The 24,903-nt window shown below is 39.2% G+C and overlaps 1 protein-coding gene across 8 annotated transcripts in view; it reads right to left on the bottom strand.

Moving 5' to 3' along the window:
- The window catches only part of DCX (doublecortin), an 87,030-nt gene that overhangs the window by 20,694 nt on the left and 41,433 nt on the right, over window positions 1–24,903 (bottom strand). For 5 of the 8 annotated variants that reach the window (XM_084789230.1, XM_084789234.1, XM_084789231.1 and 2 more), the window contains exons 4-5: window positions 3,619–3,721; window positions 2,288–2,425 (exon numbers count right to left, since the gene is read on the bottom strand). In XM_084789230.1, coding sequence (XP_084645356.1) covers window positions 2,288–2,425; window positions 3,619–3,721 — 241 coding nt within the window. The remainder of the gene's footprint in view (window positions 1–2,287; window positions 2,426–3,618; window positions 3,722–24,903) is intronic. The other 3 variants (XM_084789235.1, XM_084789236.1, XM_084789237.1) reach the window with 1 other exon arrangement.

The following is a 24,903-nucleotide window of genomic DNA, read 5'->3' as shown; positions in this document are numbered from 1 at the left end:
TTTTGATATGGTGTTTATTCTAAAGGACTCACCAAAAGTAATCTCAGCCTACCTCCCCCCAAATCCAAAAATTCTAGCTCCCCCATTATTATTTTTTGTATGTATGGTTATTTTTGAAACATTTTATATGTTATCTCACATGATTCTTCTGGTTACTAACATCTCTTTAACCACAGAGATGGAGATTCGGGAAATTTGGCCTAGTTTAAAGTAGGTAGCTCTTCCTCTCCTTTATGGAGGAAGGTTTCAGAATTTGGTCACAGTCTCTATTTCACAATTTCCCTCTTATCTCCTACTGTGATGCTTGTATGATTTACTCTCAGCCTTGTGTTTGTTATCTTCTTAATGCCTTACACAGGGAGATCTCAACTCATAAGTCAGTCAGTTCCACGTTTTCTCATATCGAGATGCTCTAGGCTTTCTTTTGTTCTAGTCTAAATATTCTGTTTCCTCTGTACTTGCACAGAGACTTTCTCTGGAAGCCTATCCAAGAGGAGCCAAGGTAGCTAAGACTTACTTCGTAACAAAGCCAAGAGACAGACCTATGGTTGTCACACATCCATTCCAATGTGCCCTTGGGTGCTGTGTCTTGACTGCTCCGGTTAATTGTTTCTGCTAAATAAAAATGCTTTTGTTCCTCTTCCCAGACTAATCCATCAAGAAAGCAAGAACTGAGAGCCCAGAAACAGTTCTGGAATTTGTTCATTGAGCTATTTCTCAAGCTAAATTCAGACATAGATTGTGAGATGCTGTAGGTTTACAAGATGAAATGTGAATTTTTAAACCTATATCTATATCTTGGAAATTATACAGTTGTGATCCTTTAAATAAAATGGAGATGAGTCTTCCCTGTTGGAAAACAGATTTGTTTACCCATCCTTGCAATATTTGTGGGTGGAACCTAGCATTTCACTTACATTAGACAAGTGCCTACAACTGAAATATATCCATAGTCAATCTTGCAATATCATAATATAAATGAGTTCTCCTCAAAGAGGAGAAATCTTGGTGTGTGTGTGGGGGGGGGGGCGGTTCTCAACTTCTTGTATCTCTGCCAAGGATTTCAGTTCATCTTAAAGTGACTTTAGGGGAACTAATAGAGTCTGTTCACAGCAAACCATCAGCTACAGAGGCACCAAAGTCAACTTACCTGTGTCATTGTATTCAACTCAGCATGAGGTAATGACCCAGAAAGCACTCCCACATTTTTTGGCCTACCCACATCCCTGGCCTGGAGGTGAAGCCAGGGTGAAGGACATTGAGAAGCAAGGACCTTCCACAAGACATCTTTCTTCAACACACTGGGAATCCCACACCCTGCCTCTTGTACATAAAACAGTACAAAGAAAGCCTTCTAAGAGGTAAGGAGTCCTGGTTCTGGTCCTTGGATACTCAATAATTGTGTGACACTGGGGAGACCATCAGAATCTGAACTACACCTCAGGTTCTCAATGTTAAAAAAACAACATAGATAATTATTCGTTTGTAACTTAATTCATACTGCTATTATGATGAACAACAGAAATGATGGAAATGTTTAATTCATGTGAAGAATGGCTCCCTGAGTCTAACCTCTCTCAGCTAAAGAAAGACATTCTTATGTTGCTTAATAGAGTAAGTCATCACTACTTTCTTATACTAATCATGTGGTAAAATAGTTACCTTTGAATGGATTAGTAAATAAAATGTATATTAAGTTCATTTTCTTTTAATTTTTAAATATGACAACTAAATATTTAAATTAAACAATATCTGATGATGTCATAAGAAATCCAATATTTTATGTAATTAATAATACAGCTTTCAAAAAGCATATAATATGCAAAGCTTGCACTATGATTATTAAATTTTATTAAACAGCATTAGTCTGTCAGGAAGATCAGAACAACGGGAAAAGGCTGCTTAGGTTTAACAAAGGACAGTCCACTGATTATACTTCTTTCCTAGAATCTTACTGTTTTGTGTCCCTCGACCCAAAAGCTAAAGAGAGTGTTACATATTTAAAAGCCAGCGTGTGGTGCATGCACCTGTAATATTAGCACTGGAGCGACATAGAATGATTCCTGGAACATGCTGGGCATTCTAGCTCAATCAGCAAGCCCCTAATTCCAGTGAGAACCCTATGTCAAAAAACAAGGTGGACAGCTCCTGAGGAACATATATATTTGTCTACAAACAAAAGTTTTATGTTTCTGAAATGGTACAATTCGTGCTCATGGGAACACTGGTGACCATGAAAGAAATCATTTGTCTCATGCAGAAGTCAACATAGGAGAAGAACACTCACCGTCTTGGTCGTTACCTGAATCAGCTGGAGATTTGCTACGACGCATTGGGCCTGGGCTTTTGGCCGATGTCTTTTGAGGGGTTGGGGAAGCTTTTGGGCCAGCTGTGGCTGATGGAGTACCCTTCATGACCCTGCATTCTGAGAAGCAAAAGGAAACAGGCAGCTTAGGAGAAGGGAGAAGCCCCCTACCAGAATCTCAAAACAGGAATATCCCCCAGGCCAAAGCACTTAAGTGACTCAGGACTACAAGGTGTCCTTCATTTTTGTATGTATCTGTGTGTGCCCGTGTGTGTGTGTGTGTCTGTGTGTGTGTGTGTGTGTGTGTGTGTGTGTGTGTTTGTGTGTGTATGTGCGTGTGCGCGTGCGTGCACGCTATATATGTGACAAGTGCCAGTAGAAATCAGAAGGTGGTACTGGATCCCCCTGGAACTGGATTCATGCACAATCATGAACCAGTGTGTGGGTTCTGGAAATAAAGTCTAAGAGCAAGAGCAGTAAGTGAACTTGACTACTGAGCCATTTTTCCAGCTCACTGGCCATAGCTTCTTACTTTTGTTTTATGATGTGAAAGGTAGAATCAAACAACATGACAGAGGACAAATTTTTGGCCAACTGAACTTTTTAGGAAACTGAATTGAGTGGATAGCTCATTTTTGTTTGTTTCACATAATATTTTGGTTGATGAACTTTAGTGATCACGATCAAGAGCTGCAGAGGCATAAGGAATGAAAAATCGGATAGTGTTTGAGTCTGGTTAACTATCTCACAGTCATTTACCTTTTCTAAAAGAAAAGCTGTAAAAATGCCTTGAGTTGTTTGTGGGTTGTCTGTTAGTGAGACTCTTTTTAGTTTGCTCAAATTTTCCTCCTGAATCATAGCAGAGAGAATGGGGTAGTATGCTCAGAAGTAGAAATTGGGTTTGACACTAAGAATAATATGGAAAAAAACTTTCTAAAAATGAAATCATTACCATATACCAAAAAGCTAAAGGAAAATGACTAGGAAAAACGTGTATGTACAATATGTGTGTAGTTCTTACTACAAAAGTTCTTTCTTGATGGTGCAGTTGATATAGTATGTGGTTCAATAAATGTGCTTGTTATTTGGGGTAAATGGTAAGTTTCATGTAGTATGAAGGCTTCACATTTGGGAGATCCAGTTGACCTTTCACTTAGTGTGTCATGCACACAGATACAAAAGAGGAATACTAACAATATCAGCCCGTGAGGTAACATTTTTAAATATTCTCCAGGCCACATAAGCTCATGAAAGTCTTAAGGAATAGAAATGAGAAGAACGAAAGCAAAACAAAGCCCAGTGATCATACTTACCATTCTCATCCAAAGAAAAATCATCTTGAGCATAGCGGAATTTTTCAGGACCGCAAGCAATGAACACATCATCATCACCAAAGAAATCGTGCAGACAGGTAACCTATAGGAGAAAGCAGGACTACTGGATTAGTACTTGAAGTCCTTATAACAATAATTTCATGTCATGTTGACAAGAGATGTAACTTCACATCTAAGTCATCATCACTAATTCTCAGGCATTTCTTTTTGTCAAAATACTAACCACCGTCACGGTCTGCACTATGATCCCTAGCTAGTGAGCATAAAAGGATCATTACCTTTCTATGTTTTATGTATTGTCACATTGTCTCCACATAATCAAGACTAAGATTGAGATGATGCTCAAATGGAATGGTTCCCTCTAAAGGAAAGTCAGCAAGCATATGTCCCAAAACACTCGTGGTCTAGGCAAATTTAGGTCTATGCCAAGGAAGTGAGAAAGATTGTCTGCAGCTTCTGATGTATAGACCTTGTAGCAGACCCAAAGTTGGAAAATCCTCTCTTTATATTCATATGTTCTAAAAGTAGACTATTATCAATTTTTTAAATTACAGATACTGGATACTGGATACAGATACCTAGTGCAATAATGCACGAGAGTTTTATTCCACACTGAAAAGCTAACAGAGGAAATCTATGTTGACCACTTTAAACCTATCAATGGCAACTAACGAGTACCCTAAAGTCATGTTCCATGGACTTTTCTTGCCTCTGTGTGTGATACACATTGCTACTTTTTTTTTAACAGTGGAGACAGTCTTCCAGATCCTTTCTGAGCAGAGAAATGAAGGTCCCTGGGAAAGTATCCTTATCCCTGAAGCTCCTCACTTGTCAGCTTTCCTAATTATATCTGATAATCATCCCAGCACATCAGGCAAATCCCAGTAGGAGCCATGGAGTCAAAACCATCCTTGGCTTGTAAGTGTTCAAAGCCTCTAATTGTTCTAAGAATCTCATTCAAGCTGCCAGCGATGGTTTTCCAAAGGCACAGGCCTCACAAACTAACAACAGCTTGCTATGTGCAGAAAGCAGTATACTACACTTGAAAAAATGTTTATAAAAATAATATCATCCCCCACCCAAGATCTATTCAATCTTTGTTTCCCCAGCCAAGATGATTGCAAGCCTTACACAAAGAGAGAGATATTTAAAGATTATCTCTTACTGTTTGAGTCTCCCAATCATCTGCAAGATGCTACAGGAAGGAAGGGACAGTTGGAACACTGCCAGGGTCACTCCTATTAAGCTTTTTTTCCCAAATTTTCAGCCTCATCCTCATCAAATACCCCCATGTCCCTTTGCAATGACAATCAGAGCTACAACTGATTGAATTCTTACTCTTGAGATAAGACCTAGATTGGTCTGAATACTTCCCAATCTGTCACCTCATTTTAAGCTTAGAAAACACTATTGTATTCACTATTTTAGAGATGAGAAACCCAAGAGTGAGAATTTGTAAGTAAATTACTCAGGTACAAAGTGATAAATCTAAGTGAACAGATCTATCCAATGTGCCTTTAACCACGCAGTAATACGGACACTTACATATATCACAGAAACTGAGGGACAGAAGAATAAGACTCACAGATATCACATCCCAGAGCTCACAGTCTGATGGTATGACACACATTGAAAAAGAACACATTTCAACTTAGTTTCATGGACAAGAGGACCTAGAAGTGTCACGGAAGCTATTGATTAACAATCATAACCAAGTGACCCAGTCCCTGGCTGACGAAGTTAGTTCAAGGGGCATTCTTCATGTAGTCTGGGAATTGATTCCAATAAAAGAGGTCAGTTAGATGCTTAGAGATCTACTCTAGACCACCTGCCAATGTCTTCGACACTGAATCAATACAGTCTGATGCTTTTAACTTTTGTACACCAAATGGGTCGGCCTTGTTTTCTTGATTGATGCTGCCCTTGACCTGACTAGCTGCCTTCATTTTTATTCATGAGTGGGCAATACTTTACCCATGAACTTCCCTGGTTGTCTCTGGGAACTAGCATGTTCTTTCGAGCCCTGACTGTGCTTTCATGGACACTTACCTAGATCATCCCACTGGGACCACAGGTCAGGCTCATCCCTCCCTCTCTATTTCCTTGTGGACCCCGATTAAGAGTTTATGGCCTACTAAAGAATTTAGCTTAGGCCATTTCTGTTTAGACTGCATACAAAGAAGAGAGGACAGCAAAACATTCCAAGAATTTTAATGGATATAAAAGAAAAGTAAGAAGAAAACATCAGTTGTGGATGGAAACAGACATTAACATTCAGAGACTTTGAAAAGCAACTAAAGCACAAACTTAAAAATAAGAAAGGAGAAATGTCTACAGATTCATTGTTTTCACAGAGATACCATAATTGTTCAAATGTAATATTTAATGGATGATTTTTTTCCGCTCAATCACATGCCATGAGATTTTATTCTTAGATAACAAAGCAGTACAGATTTCAAGAGTACTTACTGTTACAACTACCCATTCTCTGCCAAGCCCAAGTCCCTCCCCCTCCTCTAGGGCTTAGCAAAAAGCTTTTGGATAGCCCTCCCTTTGGGGAACTTATAAGAAAGGCAATGTTCCCTATGCTTTTGACAAACTCACAATGGTGTTCTGGCTTCCAACACATTCATGTTGCAATCCAGCTGTTCAGCATTAGGTTTCTTGTGTGATCCTGCACCCTATTTTACTGGCTTCAAAATGTAGACAAACACATCTTGTGTGTGTGTGTATACCCAGCATTTACAAATACTTTCGTGTTGAGGCACAGCAGCCCCCATCTTTATTATGTGATGAGAAAATAGAACATTTTCCATATTAAAAAGAGGATCCACAGACACAAGGTATTAAAGCTTCCCAAGGATACACAGTTGGGACCAGCACTCACTACCTTGCTTCAATTCAAAACAAAACAATTGGATCGCTTGAGAGAACGTGACTCCCTAAAACTCTAGACAGGGAACTCTAGTCGCATTCAATGTCCAATACACATTAGATTGTTGTGTTGAAAAAAATCAAGTTTTGTTAACCATATTTTTAATGTATGGACAAGAAAAATCATATCCATCCATAAAGAGTGAGTATGTGGTGGAAGAGAGGGACAAAGAGAAGGACAAATTTGAAGAAGAGAAAGGCCAGGTGTGGTGGTGCACACTCAGAGACGCAGAGGCAGTCAGATCTCTGAGTTCGAGGCCAGCCTGGTCTACAAAGCAAGTCCACAACAGCCAAGGCTACACAGAGAAACCCTGTCTCAAAACAAAACAAAACAAACAATCAAAAGGAAAAACAAAAAAGAAGAGAAAGAAGGAAATAAGAAAAAGAAAGAAATGGATAATAATAAGGAGTGTAAGAAGCAAATCTCAAATGAAGTAATTGATGCCTGCTTTTAAATTTTTTACCGTGACACAAAGTCCACCTTGCCTCCCACTTCAAATCTTCAGATGCATAATTTTCTAATTAGCTTTCTGAGGCAATCTTTTTTAAAGTAAAGTGAAAACACATTTAGTAAGAGAATACTCATGGTGATATCACTACATCCTCAAAGAATAAAGGTCTTGCTGACATCAGCTCAAGTATGAGTCATACTTGAATATTTAAGGCAGAGGAGAGAACACATAAGCACAACATCTATCTTTATAATCAACTGCCACCACAAAATCAATAAAATTAATTAGCATTAATATTGACCCATTACCTCAAAGCTCTTGCTTTAAAAAAAAAAAAGAAAGCAGGTGTAGAGAGAGGGATGCCAACATGGTTGTACATTAGCATGAGCAATAAATTATTTGGATTGTCCAGTGTCTCAAATGCCGAAGGACATGTGGATAAATGAAGGCAACAAATCACTGTGTGGAAGCAGTTTGAGTTTATTAGCTGTAAATGGAAAATCCACTCTATGACTTGATTTAAGGTTGATTAGATTCTCCATCCACATATTACAGATAATGGCTATTCTTGCATGTGCCTGCTGCTACTATATTCTATAATTCACTTACCTAATTCCTCAGAAAGAAATGTTTTTCAGGAATATTTATTAATCTATGACACTCATTTTGGCATGTATAATTTTTTTAGTGAAAGCTTATCTCTCGCATATTGATCATTAAACACTTTCTATGGCAAAGGAACTATGTGAAAACTACAGAGACGAACAATAAAAGGCTCCTGCCTTCACGGTTGACAGCCTAATAAGCATGTGTGAACTACACAAATAATTAGAATACAACACAGGCTGTTGTTAGCACTGCTGTAGGGGGCAGAAAGAACACGAAGAGACACAGAAGACAAAGGAAGCAACAAAAATAAAGATCACTGTGGCCTCCCACAATCGTTTATATACATGACATGAAAAAGTGAGACTACCAGGGACAAAGAATGGGACTAGTCAGGGGATAGTGAAGACAAAGATGGTCAAAGTACACAAGAAGCTAGAATGAATAAAATGTCTTTATGAAACTCATAAATGCATATGTCAATAAAAATTTGTTTTTGCAGAGAGCTGAGGAAGACTTGACACAGAAGAAAACGCAAAAACTGAATCTGGAAGCACAGACCGGATATAGGTTAATGGAAACAGGAGGTGGCCTAGGTAGAGGTAACTGTGTGAACAAAGGACAAGAGGCTGGAGTATGCCATTTTCTTAACAGCCTTGGAGAAACAGAGCTACATCTTACTGGCTATAGCAAACAATTTTACCCCCTCCCCAAATGCTACACAGCACAATTGCCTAAATCCATATGCTAACCTGCTACACAGACAAAACGTCCAATTAATCGCCTCCTGGTAGAATTCAGAGTTCAGGGAAGGGCAAAGAACGTCTATGGGGAGGGCTGGTCCCAGTGGTGAGGACGAGGGAACCCTTGTGGCAAAGCAGACAAACCACATTGATTTCCCAGTCTTGCCAACAATGTGCCCTGGCCATAGAGTGTGGCTGGCAAGCTTTGCAAAGTGAGTTAATGAAAGATTCAGTAAACATTACCATGGAGGCTTTCTAGAAGTTCCTGCCACTTTCATTCTGGAACGTTTCCTGCCTGCCAGCTCTGGACTGCCTCCAGTCAGGGCTTGACACTGACTTGGCTTGTTAAACTGTGCAACGTTTCTAGGTGACCCCGGTTTTCTTGGCTTTCTTAAGCTGTGCAGTGTTTCTAGGTGACCCTGGTTTTCTTATCAAACTCTTTTTTTCTTTGAGTTATCTTGAAGTTCTGCTTGTGGGTTTTTCATAAGGACATTTTTTTTTTTTTTTTGGCCAGAGCAAACAGCTCCTTAATTCTGCAGTGCCTTTTTTGGCACAAATCTTTTTATTCAATATCTGCCTTCCCTAAAGCCTTTGAGGAAATAAAAACAATAATACTTGTATTTCTACATTTTTTTTTACTGCTTTTGAAACCTTTCTAGGAGGGAGACTCTTTAGGAAAAGGAAAGTGCTCAGTAAACAAGGTTGAGAAGGGAACAAAAGATAATCATAGGGGTTGACTATGGCCAAAGAATATTAAATACACATACACACGTGAAAATATAATAGAATTCAGCATTTTGCTTCATGACTTAATATAATAAAAAGTAAATTGAAACCCCTTCTGGATTTATCTATGTTATATTCTTTTCCCCACCTCTAATTCTTCTCCCAACCCAGTGCAATCAGGATTTGATCTACACCCGGTTCCAGCAAGGCTGCTCTTGTCCAGATCAACAACTTGCATGTTGTCAGATCCAGTTCCACCTTCTGGACTCATCTAAACACGTCTAATGGTCAGAAGGTGAATAAGGCTTCCCTGAACACTTTCCCTTCCCAGCTTCTAGAATGCTCCTTAGTTGATAGTATCTTTATTTCTTTAACCAATTCATAACCAAGTCATTTCTCCTGTGTCTTTGATAGTTGGAATGTTCAAACCACTTGAAGTCTAAATAGTGTTTCCCTTAATTCTCTCATTTGGTGATTTTTTCTTTGTGTGCTTAGTATATTTTATTGTGAGTTTATATGTGATTGAACTAAATCATTTGGATTCCAGGGAAGGCCTAGTTTTGGAGAAAGTTGTATGACACAAAGATTTGGATTTTAAAAAATCAATTTCTGGGTCAGTTTTCCAACCACTTGCTTAAAAAAAAATGCAATCCTTTTCTCAACTAAAGACTTTTTTAAAAAGCATCTTAAGATTTCCATGGGTTGTTTCCCTTTCTCCCTCTTTCAACTACATCCTGAGAACACTGTCTGTCTAGTCTCTCATGTCCCTTGTTTTACCTCCTGATGGTGGTAGGTTTTAGTTTGTGACCCATCCCATGGCTTTAGAAAATGATCTTGATGGCTGACTGTGGAGGAGGGAATTTATACTCCCTTTGCACTATTTGTATCATTCTCCAGAAATTCTTAACCCTTCTGTTGCAGATTTAATCATTTTTATGACAAATAATACTGAACCATCTCAGTCTGATCCTTTGACACTAGAGCAGAAAACATTTTCATAGGTACTCAGGCAGTAAAATACTGTGGGAAAATGTAAGAATACATTGGGTTTCAGGTCAATTGATCTTTCCACTGGTCCTAGTCTAACAGCCAACCATGACTCTGTTTACCCCATTGTTGAACACCCTCAAGACTGAAATCTAGGATGTCAGAATTCAGTCGAGACACTGGCACTCAAACTAATCCTTTGTCCACTCTTCACAGCAATTGTCTTTGCGTGGTGAAAGGCCACAGTTTCTCTATGTAGCTGCTGCTAGTTTACATTTGCCAAGTGCTTGCACTTCCATTACCTCACTTAGTTCATTAGCTTCCTTTTAAATAAATAAAGCAAAAAGAAGGGCCATCAAGTTTAAGTGATTTTTACAGGTCACATTTCTAGCTAGTGACACAGCTGACACTTATTCCAGTCTGACGCACAGAGTGCCTGAGGCGTGCAGCAAAGGCCCTTTCTCTACTGGAGAGAAGAGTCCTTGCTAGGAAAATACAGTAAGAGACTTGGGAGAGGACTGCTTTAAGAAAGACGAAGCACAAAGAGGAAACAGGAAGAAGACATTCTACTGTACTTTGTTGGGTGATTTAACCACATGATCTTAGGTCATGATTGCTTCTTGGAAGCCATGGTAACCCGTCAGTACTGACAGGTCTCTTTTCCTTAGTTTTGCTGTTTTCCCAGCAGTCTTTATCAGCTCCCACTGGAGAGCTCTGGGGCATGAGAGCAGCTGCAGAGGTGCTGGAGTTGAAGTGCTTGAGGCCATGCTCAGAACTGACACCTGCCCTTCCATGGGGCCCTGGGGACAAGTTGGCTCAGAGAAACAGGGAAGAGACAGAACTCCATTCATCAGAGGGAACTGGGGTGGAAACACCCTGCCTGATCCCTTGGCACCATTAAACTCCAAGATTGGCCCTGGGCCCCACACAATTCCAGGTTCTGTTTAGTAAGGTGAATTAAGAGAGAGTGCATTTATAGGACCTATTGCACTTATCTATTACGTACAACTGTTATTTGTTGCCAGTTATGTTCACAGCATGGTAAAGGCAAAGTTTTAGAATCTAATAGAGAGGGGAAAAATCTATACTTTTTATAGAAAGTGTCTGTCTACCTATATTGAAAATTAAAATTGGCTACTGGCCCCACTGCTTTCTCTCTGGACCTAGCTTTGTCTGTTGTAAAGTAAAGATGCTGATCTTTCAAGATTTAAGTTTTCTTTGTGTCGTGAGTCCTTTGGAGAATTTGACAAAAGCTGTCTTCTCCCCAGGAAAAAAAAAGTATGCCTAGATAACTATCAATATAAGTTTCAATATAACTGGGGATGTGATGTGGGGGCGGGTTGTAAAGAATTTCCCTGAAGCCCATCAAGAGATTCTGAGTCTCTGTAGTAGTTGGTTTCCCGAGGACGCTTCTAGCTCTGACAGCATGAAACATTCCAGGTTGGACACAGTTAATGAGCAGATACACTCTAGCCAGAACGCTGGCAGCTGTTGTGGAATCCCAGAGGCTTAACTGTACCCCCCTTCCCAGGCTTCCTGAGACTCTATTCCAAGGGAAGCAAAAGGATATAAACTCATTCTCTGCAAACTAAGTCCAAGGGAAGCAAAGGAGTGCAAACTGATTTACAGCAAAGCAGAGACCTGAATGTGCCTCAGGCCACTGCCTCCCAGCTTGCTGGGGGAGACTGACTTTGCAGGAGTAAGTAGGCAAAAGAGTCATGGCCTCTCATGGCTGATTACAGACAGCACAAAAAGCTTGACTGTTCAGTTGGTAAAGAGTATACAGGCGCTATCATAAATGTTCTGAGATTTCTCTTAGGAGCTTTTTTTTTCTTATTGTGACCAGACAGCAGAACAATGACCATAAATCTGCTACGTTTCCGTACATATTATCTTCTCCTTTGCGACTTAGTAATTTACTTTCCCTGCCCTAAAACGTCGGAAAGAAACAAATCAGGAAGTTGGATAGGAATTTCAGAGTTTCTGAAAACATATGAAACAGAGAGTGGCTACACTAAGTACAGTTTAGCAAAAGAGCATATTACAGAAATGGAATAAGGATACAGAGAAATCAGGGGAGGTACTGTATTATCACAGGGACACCTAGAGTAGAGCCCATTACCTTCTTTAGGCCTAAAAAAAAGGGGCAGCTGCCAGAACTCAGAGAACAGAGAATGACAGTTATATGAGGAGGATTCACTGTCAGGGGTTGTGACCCTTAGTAGCAATAGCTAGTGAACTCTCAGACGTGGTGCCAGGGAACACACAGTCTAATTTCACTCATTTTTCTCCTCCTGGCTTATGCTCATCTTTTCCAAGCACCACTGTAGTGAAAAGGGAGCCTACTCATTAGGTTTAGCTTCCAAGGCCATATAGCAGTGAAGAAGGGATAGCTTGGAGCATGCGTGTACTATTGTAGAAAAGAGGAAAGAATTGTTGTACCGTGAAACAGAGAAGAGGTGTGAGTAGCATTTCAGCAATATTAATGTTGTTTTGCACATGCTATTCTCACTTCTTCTATGTTTCAGAATATGATAATTCCTTCCTTTCTTTTTTTCAGCCATGGTCCATGTAGTCAGTTAAACTGCTCTGGCCAAAGTTTCTTTCCCACTTTTTCTTCTCTGGCCTTTACATATGTCATTCCATCCATTATTACTTCCACTATAAAGGATATGGTTGAATGGAAGCAGGGAAAGAAAGGGAAATGAAGAAATGACAGGTAAGCAACAAGAGCAAAGAGTGTATTCATATGTTTTAGAGTGCAGTTACCTTTTGGTAACAGGGCAAAAGGGTGTTCACAATTGCCTTCAGTTCAGATGTAAACCCTAGAGTATTCAAAACTGAAAACCAGGAGCAGGACTTGAGTTTGGACTTAGATGGCATATGAGAAATTTCTGGCAGTTCCATTGACTGTAATGGAAGTGATGAGTCAATGTGAAAGAACATTTGGAAAGAGTGAAACGTTAGGTACCTATGCTTATTATTCCATGACTGCTGCTTAGAGAACGATTTTAAAAGATGGTCATTCTAAAAGCCTCAAGAGCAATAATCTTTCAAAATTTAAGGTTTCTAGAAAAGTGACGTTGTGCAACAGTTGAACATTTTGGTTGTAAAAATCTCAGGGCGGGTGCTGTTTGGCATTTAGTCTGTAAAAGACGTGCATGCACCACACTTCACAGGGCATCTCCCTACAGCTGTTCTGGTTGTTGGTTGCTATGTACTTTTTGACCCTTGGCCTTACTTCAAACCTCATAAAAGCTTATTTCCTAGTTTCCAACTGCTTTGGCTGGTTCATGACTCCGCCTGCCTCGGTCTGGTTTTGGAAACTCTTCTAGTCTAGGTATCCTTCTGAGGTTCATGGTTTCACTGCAATCCTGCTTTACTCATTCTAATCTGAGAGAACAATAGGGCCTGGGGTTGGTAATTGCTTCCTCTTGAATCTCTGTGAATAAGGTGCCTGTTCTAGGAAGGAAACAAGTTGATGAACTATCACTGGTACAAGACAGACAGAGGTGTTGAGGAGACATCCTGAAACAGCACATTTCAAAAGACTTCAATGTCTGCTGACCATAAGCAGAGAAAGAGTGCTGTCCTATGCAATAGAACTTTAGGGCAAGATAAGCAACTGTTTCCCAGTTGAAGAAAGCTGGGAGTATATATTGGGACAATGTCTAGTTTGGCTATACTTCATGTGTCAGCCTCATGTGCCTGGAAAGTGGAATGGTGAAGTACCTTCAACAATTCCCAAAAGACTTATCATGAATGTACAAGAAGTAACTCCTGTTTCCCTCACAAACCTCTCTTCCAGAATTGTGAAACACAGGCAGCTCAGTCACATCCTGCCGTGTGATCTGGGACATGTTCCTTAAGTGAGACATCACAGATTCTTTATGTAGTGAGTGATGTAAATGCACTTTGATTACCTATGATTTTTTTTTAATTTTTTGTCTTTCAGAAGGGAACATAAAGAGATATTAACTCTGTCTATACCTTGAAAATCATCAGTATTTTATGACAAATTATAGCTACTTGGAAAAACACCTGAATGGAATCACAGTCATCAAGTGAAGCATCTGAAGGCTATTTTTCAGAGAGAGGAAAGGGGAGGGAGTGAGGAATGAAATGAGATAGCTCATGAGCGAGAGCTATCTATTTTATTTCTCTTTGTCCCTATGGAGCACTTGGCTTCTCTACTTAGTAGTACTTTTTAAAACTATTATTTTATGAAATATCTATGGATATTCCTAATGTACTTCCAACATACTTAATTAATCCTGTAATCAACATTTTATTCTAAATTTGTTCACTTAGTGCCCATGATGTTTCACTCACTATGCTACTTATTAAGAAAGAACAAAGAAATGGTTCTTGTCCTCCAGGTGTCCCTTCTTCTGGTAGAATGTTCTCTTTTGACTTGCTCCTTTTACAACTTAATTCTCTTCTTGAGTACAACCTACATTTAATCTCCCCCCCAAAATTAAACTTTGGACATTGTTTATACAATCATCCAAATTGCTTGGCTATTCCAAGTTTTGACTCAAAGCAGTTGCTTTTTGAGCCTTTTTAGATTGCATACTTAAGCAATTAAATTCATCCCCACCAAAAGGAGGTGCCTGAGCTCAGTGCATTGACAATGGCCAAGGACTTGTGGCTAGGAAATGGTTACTTGGTTGAAGAACTCTGATTAGCTCATTCATGCTGGAATGTTCAGTGGTCATCCTCTCTAGGTAATCTCAGATCCCTGGACAGGAGGCAGACCCCCAGAGAGGAGCACACCTGAGCCTGATGTAATAAAATTATCATAGCAAACATCTTTCATCCCCTAAAATCTGGTAGAAGATTTTGAAGAGCATTGCTTGTTCCTCACCCTTTGCATATAAACCATCTTTAGAACTATTTCCACTTCTGTTAGATCATCTTCACATTCTCTCAATCTAATGAGTCAATTTCATTTAAATTCAGGGGGAGAATGTCAAATGCTTGAGGGACGATGGCTAATGTCCATACTAAAAGAGTTTCCCCAACAACCTTCAAAGAGGCCATAGGACACCTACAAGTGATGCTCAGTGAAAGTTCTGTCTTCTTCCCACCCGCCCCCTTCACAAAAGGGCCTTTCTTTTCTGCCCTCTAAATCCATGCTACCTCCCACACAGAGAAGCAGACCCAGTGGCAAGTTTCAGCAGGAATGCAAATTGAGGGATGTGTACAAGACAGAAATAGACTTCATAAAATGGCCACCAGTCTGATCACCTGGAAGGCGCTCAACTCAAACCTTTCCACTTTGAGCAAAGGAGTGTTGTGTACATTTGCCCCTTTGAATGGGCTGCTGGGATCAGGAGTCCAGCTTTCAGGCTTACAGTAGCAAACCAACCCCTTAGAGGACCACAGGCAGCTTTTCACTGCAGGACTTACCCCCAAGTAAGTAGTGAGATCTATGCTGAAGGGAAATGAACCTTAGCTACACTGACTGTGAATGATCTGATTTCTCAGTCTCAGTAACAATCAGGCCTATTGCATTGCTGCACAGCCACCCCATAGGATTAGATCAGGAGACAAACTGTAGGCTTTTCAAATTTGTTTTCCTCACATTCATAGTAGAATAAGGGTCATTTGACTAACATATAGTTGCAACAGAGTTTGGATGAATTTCCTTTCCAGTCATTGGAGGCTAACCTTTATAAAAAATTCATTTGTGTTTTGGTTTCAAATGTTGTTAAAGAAAATGCTATAAAAATAGTCAATCATTCTTTTACTAAAGGTAGAAAATATTTTAATAATTGCAACATGTTTAATATCATGTCTCTGTATCCTAATATCTAATACAGGACACGATATATAGTAGGTTCCCAAAGAAATGTTATATTTAGGATTGCAATGAATTGCTGCTTTGAGGTATTTTGTCTATTATCTATGTAAGAGATGACTCCTCTTTTTCAAATATATATGTATATACATATATTTTCTAAAGTATATTGATTATTAATATGCTTTGTGATTTTCTTGAAATCATTTCCTGTTTTGCTTACTATCTCAGTCATGAACAGCTCCTGACCGAGGACCTGATTGGAAACTCAGAGGCAGCTGTCCATTTTTCTGGTCACTTTGGTGCTGAGGCTGTAGCCATCTAAGCTCAGCTCAGAGGAGTCACAGCTCAGCAGTGAGGAGAACATAGAGCCAAAATAAAGGGGAGAGGGAAGAAAGACAGAAGGGCCATCTGAAATGTTTGTTGGGACACAGTTCAGAGAAAACTGCCTTCCTAGACTTGGCTCTCTTTTTAAGCCAGGCCTCTGTCAATAACACATTTATTGGCCATCCTAACTTTCAGCCTCTGATTTGCCCAATTCAAATACACTTTTTCCAAGAAACAGCTCTCCTAATCATGGCTGTTGACCATTACAAACAATGCTGTTGAAAGGTCCAAGTGAAAGAGGCCATTTTCTCCAAATGAGTCACCACCACCTGGAAAGTTCTTGGAAAATGGAAGAGAAGCCAAGAGGCTAAAGACAAGGAAATATTTTCCTAATTTTTGCGAAAAGGAAAACATATATCTTAGAAAATATAAATCAATACTTAACTTAATTCTAATACCCAAAAAGGACAGAAATTTATTATTAGAGTAGAACTTTTCAGCACTCATTAGAAATTATTGTTGGTGGATACAAACAAGAACTGGGGAAAGGCACACGGAACAAACTTCTCTATTGATAAAATGACATCTAGTTGTGGGGGGAAAGTCTGTTGAGAAATACACTACTGACTATGCTCTAGCAAAATACTGGGCCCCAAGTTCAATCTTTGCCACTAAGTTCCAACCCTATGTCACAGTTTTTCTGAACAGTCCACTTGGTTCATCAGCTCAGGGCCTGGGAATACAATGACTGGAGAAGATATTTAAGGAATTTAAAATGTAGTAGAGGAAATATTGTTAGGCGTTATTCTTGGGCTAGAATAGAAATGCAACCTGTGTGCTTTATTTTGAGATTCGGAACTATTAGTTTATATGTGCTTCACAAAGAAAGTGACATTGGAAACAAGCTTCAATGGCTGAAGAAGAGTTCCCCATGTAAAGGAAAAATGCCGTGAAATATGAAACCTGGGTTTCAGAAATGATATCTCGGTTATATATTTCTTGGCAAAGCAAGGAATTTTAGTACAATGAATTAATTGTACTTGAACAATCTTGCCAGAAAAATAAAACCCACCCAAGTTACTGATGTTAGATGAAAGGAAAATCAAGACTTAGAAAGTTTTACAAGAACAGGGCAGGCAGAGCAAAGTAAAAGATGCTACCCCTCTCTTTATATTCTTGAATACATTTAATAAATATAAACACCCACACTTATATTTTCAAAATACAGTTCCATAAGACAAACTAAAATGATTATTAACAGAAGCCCTTGGAAACTAACTTATCTTCAGGCTAGTAAGAATCATAAATATAAGAGGTTAATAGTGAAAAGGACTCTGAAATGTGAGGAAGGAAGCCAAACTTCAGTTCCATCTATTCTAGCAAGGAGCAGTATGCCCTAGGTATGTCATTTTGCGTCTCTGAGGCATACCCTGAAGAAGCTGAACTCCATTAGTGGTTTTCAAGCTATGTTATCCAGATCCTTAAGATTCCTGTTAGGCTACTTTGTGGGACATGAAGGAAGCTGAAATAAAGATTCTGTCATTTCTCATCCTCTTTTCATTTCAATGAGGGAAATCCTACTCTTAATCAGTTTAAGAACTGAGATTCTGGCTAAGATATCACTTTAAAAGTACATTGCATTAGATAATAGTTTGAAGCATTTTAATGTAACATTGAAATCTTGGACTTGTGAAAATTAATAAAGTTATTAAAATTAATCTCTATATATTCCCAAAGGTTGGAAAATACCTGAATTTTCTTCTAATCAGACACTATGTGTTGGGAGGGATATTCAAAAAAATTGAGTGTGCTTAGGGAAAAATGATTAGCATGGAAAATAATGTGGGTATTCATATCATATATTTAAGGAATATCCAAATATCTGAAGGGTGATCCTGTAAAAGAGGATTTACATTGCTCTCTTGAGCTCTTTAAAGGTGGTCTAGAACTACTGGAGGGAAATTGTCAGAATAGATTTTATGTCAACATAAGTAGATCACAGAATGATGACCCTGTTTAAGAAGATATACTTTTATATCTATGTGTAAATTAGTTTACCAAACTTGATAATATTGTGTGTGTGTGTGTGTGTGTGTGTGTGTGTGTGTGTGTGTGTGTGTTTGTGTGTGTGAATAGGTTCCTGTCCCTAGAAATGATCACACTTTATGAAGTTTTTGTTTTACATGGGAGGTGAGACTAGATGACCCCCAAAATTTACTCTTGTGTCCTAATATGTTTTATGCTTCTAGAATGTACTCTCTTTCAGTACATTTGAAGTTTGATTTTTATCAACTACATTAAGCTCCTAAACTGATATTATAAATCCAATATTCAGGCCTGTGGGGAACTATCTCCTTCAAACTGTGAAAAATAAACCAATCCAAAGACCCCAACAAAGCAAATAACCAAGTTATCTTCCATCACAGGCTCATTTGTAGCATTGTGTTTCCTCTGTAATGACTCTAAATCGTTGCTGCATTTCATTTATGGTAAAAATTTACTGCTGCAGTGCACAATGCTAAGGCAGAATCTGCCCTTATCATAGCTGACTTGTTCTTGTCTCTCAGTGAGTGATGGCAAACATAAGCATGAAAATGAAATTAGTAATACTGAAGCCAGCTGCTTTATCCAGTGCCCGAGTTTATGAGATTAGCATGGTCTCACTGGAAATTGCTGGCTCTGGGAATAAGCATTATTCTGATTAGTGGCAACTGTTGAGGTGATATGGTTAAAGCATTCGAGGTTTTGGCTCTTGGTCCTGTGTATCAGAACTTGAGCCACGTGTGAAAGAATCCCATTTCTGCTGTTGTTATTGTTGTTAACAATAAAGCCTTGAAAGAATTCAGGAAAATGATTAAGAAATAAGTAGAAGAACTGTGTTGTGGGTGGAAATCAAGGGTAGAGAAATAAGCAAAAAGGAATGATGGGAAGAGTTTAGGAAGCATCCTCACTTCAGCTTTAGTCAAGTTCCCTGAGAACGCTCTCTTCCATTTCTGGCTTCTCTGCAGAGCCCTTCCTCCACTTCATCTTCCATGTCATTTTCTTTCAGGGTCAGAGGAGTGATGCCCTGGCAGATTCTCAGGACAATTCTGACCCGATAAAGGTACTAGTATGTCTGAGTTTCAAATGTAATAAAATTGTATTCCCCAAGTCATTCCCTTCCCCTGCCATTCCATCTTTACAACTCACTTGTATAGTTTTCTTAAGCTCCAAGGGGCAAGATGGATTTGTGCCTGCTAATGGATGCCTGGCCTAGAGAAGAGAGTGGATTTGGAATAAAAGGGACATAGTAAACTGTCAAAGGAAGCCTTCACCTTCAGCCATTCCCAAACTGTCTAGGTAATGTTGTACTACTATCAGAGTTGAGTGATGACTATGCCTGGGGACAGCAGAATTCAAATCTGAATTGTGGAGTCATGAAATGCGATGTGCTCTTTGTGATGAGAGTAGAGAAATGGTGAGACACTTTGCTCCTCAAACGTGCATTTCCACCATTCCCCTGCCAGAATACCTAGCTTTTCTCGGTTCATAGAACCTCAGGGCCACAAACATTTACTTAAATTATTTCTTCACCAAATTCTGCTTAGCTGTTAGCATGTGACAGACATTTGTGATAAGTGATGTGGAACAAAAAAGATGTGGTCCCTGTTCCCACCGTGTTGACAGACTGATAGTGAAAACTGACATGTGACCCAAAAGTTACATTGATCAAAACAATGTAAAGTTAAAACCAGTAAAGTCACGAAAGTAAGGTTTTGGACACATATAACAAGAGAATCATTTACCTACTCATCTAGCCCCCAAAAGAAGCTTTTCTCAATTAGAAAGGCAGAGTACCATCACAGGAGTGGATAGTTAGGGAAAGCCTAACCTGTGTGTGCTCTAGCTAAAATGCAGGAAGCCCTGCCCTTCTCCAGCATTTCTTCTGGACCTAATGTGGATAGCTCTCTGATCTCCACAACAAAACAGAGGCAAAAAGGGAAATGTAAGCAGATATGGAAAGGGGGGAGTAGATAGCTAGCAAGTTTAGAGAGCTCTGAAAAGCCTCAACTCCAGAGTTCTGTGGCAGACAACATAGCTCCAAGGGCATTGACTAGGAAGATGTATGGGACAAGGTAAACCAAAGGGATGGACGGGACCATAAAAGTTAGATTTTATATGGCCCAATTCAAACATACTCAATCTCAAAGACAAATTTTGGTTGATTCCTTGGAGCTTTCCCACTCAGAGACAAAACCTACAAGCTATCTAGTTAAAAAAATATTAACAATATCTATCTGTCTGTCTGTCTGTCTATCTATCTATCTATCTATCTATCTATCTATGTAGAGTCAGGGTCTCTAATACTTATTATGTAGCCCAAGGTGATTCTGTATTGCTGATACATCTGCCTCTACCTCTCAAATGTTGGGATTGCAGGAATATACACCTGGCTTATCTTAGCATCCTAAACAAGTGTTCCATCTAGTTTTAGTCTTTGGCCACTACTTATTACATGTTATTATACATTATACATTATATATTTTATGGCTACATCTCTTTCAATTTAATGCCTAACATGGTGGAAAAACCAGTGAATAAAACTATTTGTAGAGGTCATGATCGCCCAATCCCATCTTTCACTTTCTCATGCTCGCTAGACAACAGATGTTCTTAATGAAGATTAACTGAACTTTAATGGTCCTAATTGCCATTTGCACGGGCCACAGATAGCATCCAGTTCACACGCTGCCTCTCATGCTCTTTTATGCTTTACCACATAACGCATGTGTATGTGGCTGGAGCGAATCTGACTGGCAGTAACTGCTGGCTGCTCTTTGTTGAAATGCTGGCCCAGCAAAGGCTCAGTCCAGAGAAGCAGGCAAAAGTGGCGGGAACAGGCCTAGATATTTTGGTTCATAATATAGCTGCTTTGTTTGGGGCCCTTAGTAATGGCAAAAGAGTCACTTTGGTTTGAGACAGACTCAGGATCTACCTGGATAAGCTGACTTTGGTGTTTTCTTTGCAAACCTGTTCCTGCTAGCTCATAAAGATTAAGAAGTGGATTATAATACAAATGTAAGCAAAACCTGTGAGTAATATTATTCATAGGACAGACAGGTTCAATAAATACATAAAGAGGATCTCATTTCAGTGACAAGAAAGATGCAAACTACAACAAAATGTTATTTTTATCTATCTGATTGGCAAATTGTATACAAGGTAGATAAGCGCCGAGTGTTGATGAGGATGTCAGAAAATTGAATTTATGGGGTGATTTGGAAGGCAATTAGCTAACAAAAATTTACATATGCCTTTTTTATAGCCCAGCAAGTTCATATCCCCATACCCACTTTAAGATGCCTTTGCAAGTACATTCAAGGAGGCACGTACAATGCAGCTGTTAAAAATTGAAAAAAAATCTACATATTTCTTATATAGCTGCACATAATATATGTATAAACATATGGATTAAGTTCTTAGAGGCCAAAATCATAAATTCTGGTATCTCTGGGAAAGGGACACAAGTGGGAAAAAACTTCTATCTTACATGTACCACTTAATAAACAGGACATACATTCACATGTATCTGTTGTTCAATTTAAAGGCACCCTAGTTGTAATAGAAACTGTGTAAGCCAGAGAAAAAGTTCAAAGGATGCATAATTCTGCCATCTAGCCATATCCACTAACGTTAGTTTGGCACTTTATTTTTCTAGTCTTATTTCCTCCCGTGTACTTGTTAATAATTGTTACCTATAATTTGGATCTTGCATTGTTGCTTATTGCAAGGCTTCTCCGCCATAGCACTACTGACATTTTGAGTCAGCTAATTTTGTGCTGTGGGTAGCTGTGCACACTTCTATAGGATGTTGACCAGCATTCCAGGCCTCTATCTATTACATGCCAGTAGTGCACCCACAGTCAAGGTAATCAATAATGTCTTAGGGCATTGTTATATTTCATTAGTTGAACAAAATAACTCCTGGTCAAGAATTATTGATTCAGAGTAGAGTTAGTATAATGTCATGGTATTAATCTTCACAATCTAGCCCATGTTTTCAACCATAATGCCAATATGGTATCTCTCACTTGCCTGAGAGATCCTCACCTATATATATATATATTCAGCCTAAATTTGACAAATGCTTCCTGACATTACCTTCTTTAAATGAGCTGGTTTGGGATTTCATAATCTAGTAGTGTACTCTGGCTCCTCACTACCAAAGCAATTAAGCAGTAAGCCCCAAGCTTCTTCCCCTGACATCTGTGGACTAATGTTCAGATCGTGGGTCAAAGAGTAAGGCTAGTAATCAAGAAATCCAATACAGCTGGGGAGCTTACTGCCAGATGTGAGACCCATTCTTTAAGAGAATTTTTAAAACCACCACAGTCCCAACACTACCCAAGGAGTTAGGGATGCAAATGTGGCTCTGGAATTTCATACTCCAAAGTCTATTTATCACCTAATATCTAGGGAAATTGCTCAGGAACATAAACTGAAAAAGTAGTGACAATACCCCCTTATTTTGAATACTGACATAGACCATGCACACCTCCCTGCCTCTCTCTTCAACATTTGACTTTGCCTCTCACACTCCCAGAAGGTGTAGAGATGGAGAATTGTACTGCCTGGTTCTGGGCCTCAGACTCCCAGTTCAAGGAGAGGGCCTGAGTTCATTTCCAGAGCACAGGGAGGGTAGTTATCAGATTTCATTGTGTGAGCTTACAACATGGGAATTTGAATTTCTAGCTCCCCAAACTCCCCCAGTGTGCCCCTGCCTGGATTCCCCAGGTCTGAGGTAGTGTGAATGTCTGTCTACACGTCTGTCTATCTAGCTGCCTGGCTCATGTACCAGCACCGTGGGGAAGCAGGGACAGGTTGAACACTTAATTTCCTCAGGGGCTGGATTGCTTCCCTGTCTGCCCATCTGGCCTTTCTTGACAAGATGTTCCCTGGTTATTTGAAGTCTACAGACATAATGAAATTGAGCCAAGTGAGCCTGACCCTGGTGTGAAATCTAAAGAGTTGATAAAAATCTCTTCCTAGCAGAAAAGGGGGTGTTGGAGGATATCATTATGCCTTGTAAATAACCCATGCTCCTCTGAAAAGCGAGATAAGTTCAGGCAGTGAAGCTTCCACAATAGTTTCTTGAAAATGAGGACGTTTTTGTACGTAGGGTCAGTCACTGGCCAAGTGCTGGACTATTTCCAGCTGGCATTCAGTGGAGATAATGCTTTGCTGTGAGGCACAATATGTAAGAACTCAGCCACATGTCCATTCCCTTTGTCTTCTGTAGTTTCCCTTTGTCTTGCATGTCTAGGGAAAATTTAAAGAAGCGATAAAATTTGGATATTGTACTATATAATGGTATGCCCAGTGATCCTTTGGCGGTCAAGTTGTAATTGTGGGTCTCTGTGAAAGCCCTGTCTCAATGTGCATTTTTATATCCAGAATTCACTAGCCATGCACACAAGGAAATCCTAGAGCAAAAGCAACCACAATGCTATTCTCTTATTCCCCTGATGTCTTGTTTTTCTACCTACTTCCCCCTTCATGACATGTCTTTATGCAAGCCATCCTAACTTACTCCATAGAAGCCTTATTCATCACAAGATACAAATGCTGATGGTACCTAAACATGCTACTATTTCATTTCCAAGGCATTACAAATTACAAAATGGAGGGAGGAACTACTTTCTACCATGGTTGAAAACATGCTTCCTCTATAGCCAACTAGCATTGGCTCAGAACTAAAAATGGAAGTTTTTGGGGTCCTAGATTCTTCCCTCTTTATAGTATAAATACTTTAGTGAATCGAACCTGCTTTCTGTGCTCCCATTGTGCCATGCTTATGCTAAGTTGCAGTGGCTTCATGGGATGCTATATGTGGAGAGAAAGAGGGTCTTGCCCTGGCTTTGAAGTCTTTGGCCATGAGACTAAAGAGACAAGAGACAATTCAGATACTGTAGCTCTTTGGAGAAAATGATAGTGATTTAAGTGGCCTGATCCATTTCAAGAGCTTGCAGAAGCCTGAGTGTCTAATCTCATCCTTTATTAATGATGCTGTCTTTTGTAGGATATCTGGCTTGCTTTGTTCACTGTATTCAAGTATTTCCTAGATATTTTTCTAAGCAAATGAAATTGAATAATTTGGTAACAGTTGGGATTATTTTCAATCAGAATAGAAGTAGGTTTATGGAAAGTTGAAAAATTAAGTATTGTATCAGTGTTTACCCTCCTGACTGTAAAATCATCTCTTCTCGACTACCATGTGGAACTCCAGATTTCCTTCAGTTATTCACATATACATATATAACAGCTTTACAGAATATATTTAATTTACTGTGCAGTTCCCTCAAAGTGTACAATTTAGTTCTGATGTGCTCATAGATTTGGGTAACTATCACAACGATCAATTTTAGCATGAGCTTATGGCTCCAAAAATATCTCTTGTCCCTTTCTTTTTATTCTCTTGATGCCAAAGAAGACAATCAATTAACTTTCTCTTTCCATGGTAATTTATATATTTAATTAATGAGCTAACTCAATTGACAGGTAATAAATACATAGTCTCATGCATGCTAAGTGTGTGCCCTACCTTTAAGACAAAACCGCAGCCTCAAACCCATCTATTTTAGTACAAACCATTAGAAAACACACATTATCCAGGGAGATAATCTCAAAGAAGTTATTTTTTGGGTGC

The sequence above is a fragment of the Acomys minous genome, assembly GCF_964271855.1.
Source record: "Acomys minous genome assembly, chromosome: 7".
Taxonomy (NCBI): domain Eukaryota; kingdom Metazoa; phylum Chordata; class Mammalia; order Rodentia; family Muridae; genus Acomys; species Acomys minous.
This window is presented reverse-complemented; position numbering and strand designations above follow the sequence as displayed.